An 8,605-nucleotide genomic window follows, 5' to 3' on the forward strand; every position below is an offset into this window, starting at 1 on the left:
TTTGTTAATATTTTATAAACTATTAATATTTAAGAACTTTCAAAAAAGATTCTTGAAGAGGAGGAAATTTCCAATAAAAAATTCCCACTCCCGGAACTCTTTCTCCATTATTTATAATTTTTATTTCACGCTGAGAATAGGTCTGATTATTTGATTGATGAGGCGCACCCGGTGTTAGAAGCGTGTAGGGCACATTAATTGATTTATTTGAAGTATTGAATATATTATTTTTAATTTGAAAAAAATATGGTGTGTTCTGAACACTATAAATAATTTATTCCCGTTGAAAATTTTACTCAAATTTTTTAATAAGTTAAACAATTGTTAACTAACAAAATTTTCTCGAACTTCCCTCTTAATTGTAAGTGAATTTTTTTTTTTAATTAACAGTTGTAAAAAATTTTCGCCTCGTAGAGTCTTTCCTACATACATACTTAACAAGATCGTGCCATAAAATAAAATATTTACAATTTGTTTATAATAATTATATTATTTTTATGTGCTAATACACTTTTTTGGCACATTTTCTAGGCGCCATTCCGGATCCAATGAGCTATCGCACATCATTTTAAGAGTAGTATATTTATTTTGTACCATTTTCAACTTGTCGACTAGACTAAAGAAACATTTTTAAGGCTTCAAATTAATCTATTCCACAGTTTTGATTATGCGGTTGAACCGTATTAGCACTTATATCTTTTTGCGTGGCTTTTGGCTGCGGAGTTACCTAGCTAAATACGTTTTGTTTGGTGCTTAATACAAAATCATTAAAATTATGCTTTTATTTGCATTCATAACTAAAATTTTAAGGGAAATCACTATGTAAGTATATTTTTATTAATATATCATAATACACATTACATTACATATTTTTTGTGACACTAAGAAATACCTTGTTGTTTAATTTTCACGAATAAGAACTCATTATCCATTATGTTTTATGACGTTTGTCAAGGAAACTGAAACATTTGTCTTTGTACTTAACCGAATTAGTTTACTGTAGTTGTTGACTATATAATATATACCTATTTATAAACATTTTTAAGTTTGTGAAACCTTTTCACGGTGTTATCTGTGCCATATTAATTCGAACACACAAGTTACAAAAAAGTTTATTGGTATCGATAAAGGGAGGGTTTTGTTTTAAAAGAATCTGTAATTATTAAGGGTTTTTGTATAAAGAACATAAATGATACCTATTTATTGATGTTTGTGTTAGGCTAGTTTTAGAATGTTTGTATTGCTAAACCAGCTGTCGCCCGTGACTTTGTCCGAGTTTTTTTAGTATTTTAAGAATCCCACGGAAACCGTTAGTTTTGCCGGGATGGGGTATGATATGGTGCTTCAGAATGCAAGCTATTTCTATGCAAGGCTTTGCCTACATTGGTTTATCTTTAAAGCTGTGCATAAACCTGACCTGACTGTGAAACTTTACCTGGGTATAAAAAGTATTCCATGACTCACCAAATTTCAAGCTAATAATATATGATGTGCTATGTTACATAAGGATCGCTAGAGTGGCTAAGCCGAACATAGGTAACAAACAAACACACTCTCCCGTCCATACTTTCATGAATATTGTAAATGTGTCTGTTTGTTTATTTGTTACGTATTTTCGGCTCAACTGCTGCACCGATCTTCATGAAATCCGGCATAGAGATAGCTCGCATGTTAGAGAAAAGGAAAAGCATTTGGGGTTCCATTAGGATTTAGAAAAATAATATTTCGTCAACTAAGCACGCCTTAGCGACCAAACCAATTTTGTAGAATTCTACTACTACTACAAGAGACGGATGGGCATAGGAATTTTTTTATCCCCGGGAATCATTTCCAACACAAGTTAGCCCTTGACTGCAATCTTACCCGGTGGAAAGTGACGATGCAGTCTAAGATGGTAGCGGGGTTAACCTGATTTGAGTATTTCAGTTGTGTTAAACCTATACTCCTAATCAATTTTTACGCGACATCGTACCAGACGCTAAATAGCTTGGCGACTTTGTCGGTAGGGAAGTAACACGGCTGAAATAGAAATTATTAATTTTAAAATTTCCCCTGCTGGGGATTGAACCCGGGGCCTCCACTCGTAAGACTCAGCCTTCACCACTAATGCAGGGAGGTAGCTAGTTAAACTCGTCGTCGAATAAACTATTGGTTCCCGAGGGATTTTTAAACTACCGAAACAGACATGGGTGAATCCGCGCGTAGGTCTTGTTTGTATTAGTATGAGAGTATAGCTGGTTGCTTAGTTTTTATTCATGATGGCAGGTAATGTAAGCAATTCCACCACGGCTGGGTCGCCGGAGGTGAACCGCAGCCGGGCGCCAGAGGTGTCGCCTGCGCCTGCGCCGGCGCAGGCAGCTCGCAAGAGGTCTTCGTCCGGCGTGTTCCAGGTACTTATCATTTATTATCAACCCATTTCATTGTCCTCTGAGAAATAGAAGGGTTTAGGCCGTAGTCCACTCCGCTGGCCCACTGCAGATTGGTAGACCTCACAAGCCTTGAAGAACGTTATGTACAATCATGTAGAAGCATGCATTCCTAACGATGTTTTCCTTTCTATTAAAGCAAGTGATATTTTAATTGCTTAAAATAAGAATCACATATAAAACCGAAATGGTCCAGGTCGGGGCTGGGGGTCGAACTCGGTCTTTCACTGCTTTTCTCCAAGTACTCATCATCAGTATATTACAATTCCACTGCTGGGCACATCTTTCCTCAGAGCACTACTCTGCTCAAACGCACGCACGCAAAAACACACGCACGATTGCATGCGCTCACCCGCACGAGCATCGGAACGCGCACGCACATGCACACAAACACCATTGCACAAGGTCACCTAAATTGGGCAGCAGAAACTATAGTTGTTATTTGTGAATTACTAAATTTTATTATATCACTAGCTGTTGTCCGCGACTTCGTCTGCGTTTGATTTTGTTTTTTCATGTGGCAATAAATTTAGTTGCAGATTTTGTTGCAAAAAATTAAAGTATTCAGTATCGCTAAGAGGGGTTTGCTGCTGTCCGCTGAGGAGTTCTGTTCTCTATCTCCAACCACTATGGGCAAAATTAAACACATATTATAACCTCTATACTACAAAAATAATTATTTAAATCGGTTATAATTTGTCGAAGTTATGGTGTAAAATCGACAGCACTTTACACAGCTTAATGTGTGGATAAAAAGTATCCTATATTACTCCTAACACTTCCAAGAATATGTTTACAAAGTTTCATGAGGATCGGTTAAGAAGTTTTTGCGTGAAAGCGTAACAAACAAACTTTCATTGATATTTATAATATTAGTAGGGAAGTGATATTTATAATATTATTTAAATAAAATTTCACTTTAACAGATCGAAGACAGCGAACCCCCGCCAAAGAAGACAGAAGTCACCGAAGAAAATACAGGAGGTCGAGTCTGCTCTACAGCCATGTCAAACGGACGTAAGAAACGCAGTGAGAGCGAGAAGGAAAAGATCAAGGAGAGAAAACAAGAGAAAGAAATAGTCATTAATACTTGTAGTTTTAACAGTGACAGACCAGTTGAATGCGTTGCCGCATTCAAAGAGAGCGATAGTTGGGACTAATATAATGAAATTGATGTAAAATAGTTGTTTTATTTTATTTCCGCATATTAAACCCACCGAAGATCAAGCGTCTGTAATATTACCGTGAAACCAAAATTCTACTAATATTATTTAACTTTAAAGTTTCTCACCGGGAAATTCAGATAGATTATGCCCTGGATTTAAAAGGCTACTTTTTACCCCGGAAAAGGTTACCACGCAATTTGAATAAAGCTTGCGATAGCAAACTTCTTCGAAATTAGATTTACACTAGCTGCGTTCCGCGGTGTTGCCTGCCATGAACATGTACACGTAATTGCATGTACAAACTCATTCACCGAGAGTAACACCGCGGGGCAAAGGAATAGCCGCTGGGTACAAGCGACACAAAACCGTAGCGAGTGGAAACCCCTACAAAATACCTTTGTATAGCCAAAAAATCTTCTTAGTTTAAACTGTCGTGAGTGACATTTACAGTATTGTAATATATAAACGTCTGAAATTTTTCTGAACGAAATTCACGTGTACGTAACACGTCGAATTTCGGTCGAAGTATGCCAAATTGGTTTCCAACCTGTTAGGGGTGTGTTGGAGTCTTATTTATGAGTCTTTTCGCGCAACATGGCACAATGCAAACAAAATTACACGTAAGTCCAGCTGTTAATATATTTGCCATTATAGGTTCAGTGATGGTGCAGTTTAAGATTGGACGCTCTAATTGATGCGCAGTCGTATGACTTACTGTACAACTTATTATATTATCTGTATAGTAACCTATTGACTGCAACAATTTTATGGCGCACCAATTATTTTCATTGTAAATAGCAAATACATTGACTTTAACATTATTATGATCATGTTACATACCGACATACATACAATTTTAGTTTACAATTAATAAAATACTTATTCTATTATATTTAGGTATTAATTAAAGGAAGTTAACAGTTAACCCTAAAATTGAAACTTACTAAAAAAAAATAATTATCTTAAGGTCACATCAAACTGATTCGAAACCGGCGAGGATTTAAAGCAATTCGCTCGCTCGCTTAGCGTTCTCAAATCGTGAATGGGACTTCCCGCGTGCTATTTTTCACACAATGGACGAATTTTATAACTTTTATTTTGGAGAAGACATATTTTCATCGTAAGCAGTAACAAAAGATAAATCACCAGTTACAAGCTACATGTGTGATGACCTCGTGATGCAGCGTCCCACTTCTGTTACGCCTAAATTTAAACACGTCCAAAGTAGTTACTTTACACAATCAGAGCGAGCGACTGCCGTCCTGCGTCTCGGGCGAGTCTCTCGCGCTTGAACTGCTTTTGAAAAACGAATGTTTATATCCTTTTGCTACTACACAACGAAAAACTTAAATCTTCAAAATTTCCTCTATTTTGTGACAAAGAGCAACGTTTCCTAGAGGAAACGTTGCTCTAAAAGTTGCTTGGTTGCTTAGTCTAACTGTAGTAGACTAAGCAACCAAGAACTCCTCTACTAAACGACCGGGAAGTTGCGTCAGTTTGAGAAGATAAGCAAGCAAGTAAATTACTCTATTACACATCTCGCACGGGATTCGCTTCAGTTTGAACTGAGCCTCATTATCTATATATTTTATATATAGATAAAAAAGCTCTTGTTATATATAAATAAGAAAATATTCATGCTCTTCCTTCTTCACGAAGTTTTCAGCGATCGATGTCGGGTTATAGTCACCAGCACGTTTGGGATTTCCAAGGGCATTGCATGATGGGAGGCACATACCGCTAGGAAACCCCAGCTATACGGCGGCCCTTTTTCCACATATATTCAGGATCCAAAGGTGTCTTAAGTATAAACCTGGGGAGTAAAATTATAGAATTACTAGCGCACCCTAGCGCCATATGTCGGGCTGATTTGTGAATTTAAACCATCCAGGGTGCCACCCAAACGCATACTAAAAAATTCATTCAAATCGGTCCAGCCCTTTAGGAGGAGTTCAGTGACATACACACGCACACAAGAATTATATATATAAAGATAAGATACAAAGATCTTAAGTACATAACTACTTACGCCCAGGCCATTGCCCATTTTAGTTTACTTATAATTGACGCACCAAAAAGATGACCCATCTGATGGTACGAGGAAACCATTGGCTATAAACAGAGCGACACATCCCAGGGCAATGCAAGAAAACAGGTCCAGCAACGTGCTGACCTGTGTCCATCAACAAGATCAGGCGTAGGTGTTAAGCGTCATGTGCCCGTAATTACATTGGCAACTAAGCCTTTCAGACCGAAACACATATTGCAACAATGCTGGATTGCGGCAGAAATAAGGACGGTGGTAGGTACTAAAACAGTCGAGCTTTGTCAGTACTAAAATTGGCCATGACAAATAATTTTCTGGTGGATTTTCAAAAAAATTATCATACATACACAAACCGGAATTTTATAAAGGTATAAAGATATACGTGGCTACTAAGGGTTTATATGAAATGCTGCTATGCTACCATTTACAAAAAGCAATTTGTCTAAGGACAATGAATGTAATTGCTAATAATGCCTACATAACTCAATCAATCTTAATTACATAAAAGGTGCTATTTAGTAATAAAGCACTCACTAATAGTCAAAATGTCAGAGCCGACTTACCATGTCTATCTGTATGTTATTAATTGTACCTACCTTACAAACAATACAGCTTAAGGCTCAACGCAGATGAGCGTATTTTAACTATCAATTTTAAATCTGAGGTGATTTGCACTTCGATACATGCACCTTAATATTTTAATGCACCGTCCGACATTCACACCCCTCTAGTGGTTGAGAAATCCCAACTCATATCCCCTTAGGAGACGCCTCAAATACGTGCTTTATAACTACAACTACATTTTAATACAGCTGTCTGTAACGGAGTTCGTTCGGAAAATTACGACTGCCATACTTATTTCTACCGGCCAACAGCATTGCTATTCCGGTTTAAATGGGTATGGTTGCGATGTAATAATAGGCACATGAGCCTTAAAACCTACGGCTCAGGTTGATGGTTATATGGGATGGTTTTCCACTTAGGATCAGCCGTGCCGTTTTCTTGGTGCGGTAAAATTGGTAAAAAAACTAGTGGGATACACAGTTAGTATATACACCTGCACAGAGTCTTCGCCGGCGGAGACGAGGGTTTCGATTTCTTACATAAAGGCATTTTGTTTTTAATGCGTCTTTCTCTTAGCATAGTTAGAGAGAACATACGGAAATCTTTCTAGATAATAACTAATAATAACTAATTGATTAAAAATCGTTTATTATCTATATACTTATAAAAAGATAATGATAAAGTTGCTACACCTACACTGGAAACTCATAAAATACTCGTACTTCAGCATTGTATGACGAAATTTAAATAAAATAATTTATTTTATTTAAGCAATATGAAGATGTGCTTATAAAGCATTTACAGAAATTCAAACTATTAAAATGTAAAGTTAAAATTATTTTTGTTGCAATAATTATGCGATGTCGGTCTTCTGCGTTCGACCTTAATTAGAGTGAATGTGCTTTGAAGTCGCCGCCCGGACTGAACAGGACTATTGTTTTGTAGATCACGACATAACATGGTCAAGACGTACAGACAGACTGGTACAAACTGCACCGACTGAAGAAAATATATCGGAATGTTATTCTGAATAATATAATAGAGCTCATTAATTTTCCTTTTATTTCGATTATCTGGATCTCGGTAATGTATCTAACCTTATCTGGAGTCTGCACTACATTTTATAATGAATACCTAACGTTAACGCCTACTAGTAGTATTTTTCCTCAATATAACTACGTTGCTATATTAAAATTTTTTATAAGTGAAAGCTTTTACGCGAAACCTATAAAAAAACAATGACTGATGGATGATCTAAACCTACAGTACATTTTAAAACCATGATTTTTAAATTTTTTTATGTAGATGTCCTTATGGTATCATATCATCGTCATATTAACCCTTTATCAGCCCTTATGTGCGTTTTAAACAAATAAAATATAACTTGTTTCAACTGTAAAGGAAACCATTAGGAGGAAATCAGCAGCATGCTTGTCTGAGAGTTCTCCATAATATTCTCAAAGGCGTGTGGAATCCATCAATCCGCAAGGGCTGGTGTAGTGGACCATTCCCCCAGGTAACCCCTTCTCATTGTGGAAGGAGACCCGTAGTGAGACGGTGATGGGTTAATATTATGATAACTTATAACGACGTAACTGTAATCAATGAAAAAGATGCACTTTTACGTAGAGTGTATTTTTTCTTACTTCTCTTATAATGTAAACACATAATTACAAGAAGTTGTACTTTTTATTGTAAAGTTTATTTTGAATTGTTAAGGAAATAATAATTACAAAATCTCTGTTCATTGCGTTTTATTTTTTGTTTTATCGCACTTGTTCTTTTATATTTTTTATAATAATGAATATAATGTTTACATTATACCTAAGGCACGTTAGAAATCATTTAGTTGTTTAAGTAGTTTTGCATGGATTGATAGATGTACGGACAATATTTTTTCTAAAGATGTATAATCAAAAAAAAAAAGATTAATCAGAAACCCAGTAGATATTACGAGCAACTTTGAATATATTTACACTATCTTTGTCACATCTCATCACGTCTTGTGCTATTGGAACCGACACGTGCGCTCGTTGATGTCTAAAGTACGTGGTAGTGTTGATTTTTTGTTTGATTAGCATTTTTCATTGCTTGATCTTGGATTAGATCGGAGATAATCTTTATTATAACTATATACGTCAGCTTAATTGTGATCTCTCGGGATAAATTAAAACTTTTCTCGGCTTAGCTGCTTATAATGCTTGGCGACAGAAATAAGCGGGTAGTTTTTCCCCATTTCTCCGGATGGATCTTTGCCACAAAAAGATCTATTACTCAATCGTATCAGAAACGTGTACGGAAGCGTGCGTGTTGTTTGATTACTAACCATTTAAAGATGCCACTGTTCATTGATTTTCGTTGTTAATAGGAAAAAGACGGCGAATGAGAAGAAACGAGGTTTA

At 36.3% G+C, this 8,605-nt stretch overlaps 1 protein-coding gene across 1 annotated transcript in view; it reads left to right on the forward strand.

Annotated features, from left to right (window-relative positions):
- LOC120629289 (poly(A)-specific ribonuclease PARN-like) overlaps window positions 1–3,607 on the forward strand; it is a 45,577-nt gene extending 41,970 nt beyond the window's left edge. The window contains exons 13-14 of the mRNA XM_039898188.1: window positions 2,266–2,390; window positions 3,353–3,607. Of these exons, the coding sequence (XP_039754122.1) occupies window positions 2,266–2,390; window positions 3,353–3,586 (359 nt within the window). The 3' untranslated portion in view covers window positions 3,587–3,607. The remainder of the gene's footprint in view (window positions 1–2,265; window positions 2,391–3,352) is intronic.
- Window positions 3,608–8,605: the final 4,998 nt, after the last annotated feature.

This window comes from Pararge aegeria, chromosome 14, assembly GCF_905163445.1.
Source record: "Pararge aegeria chromosome 14, ilParAegt1.1, whole genome shotgun sequence".
NCBI classification, from domain to species: domain Eukaryota; kingdom Metazoa; phylum Arthropoda; class Insecta; order Lepidoptera; family Nymphalidae; genus Pararge; species Pararge aegeria.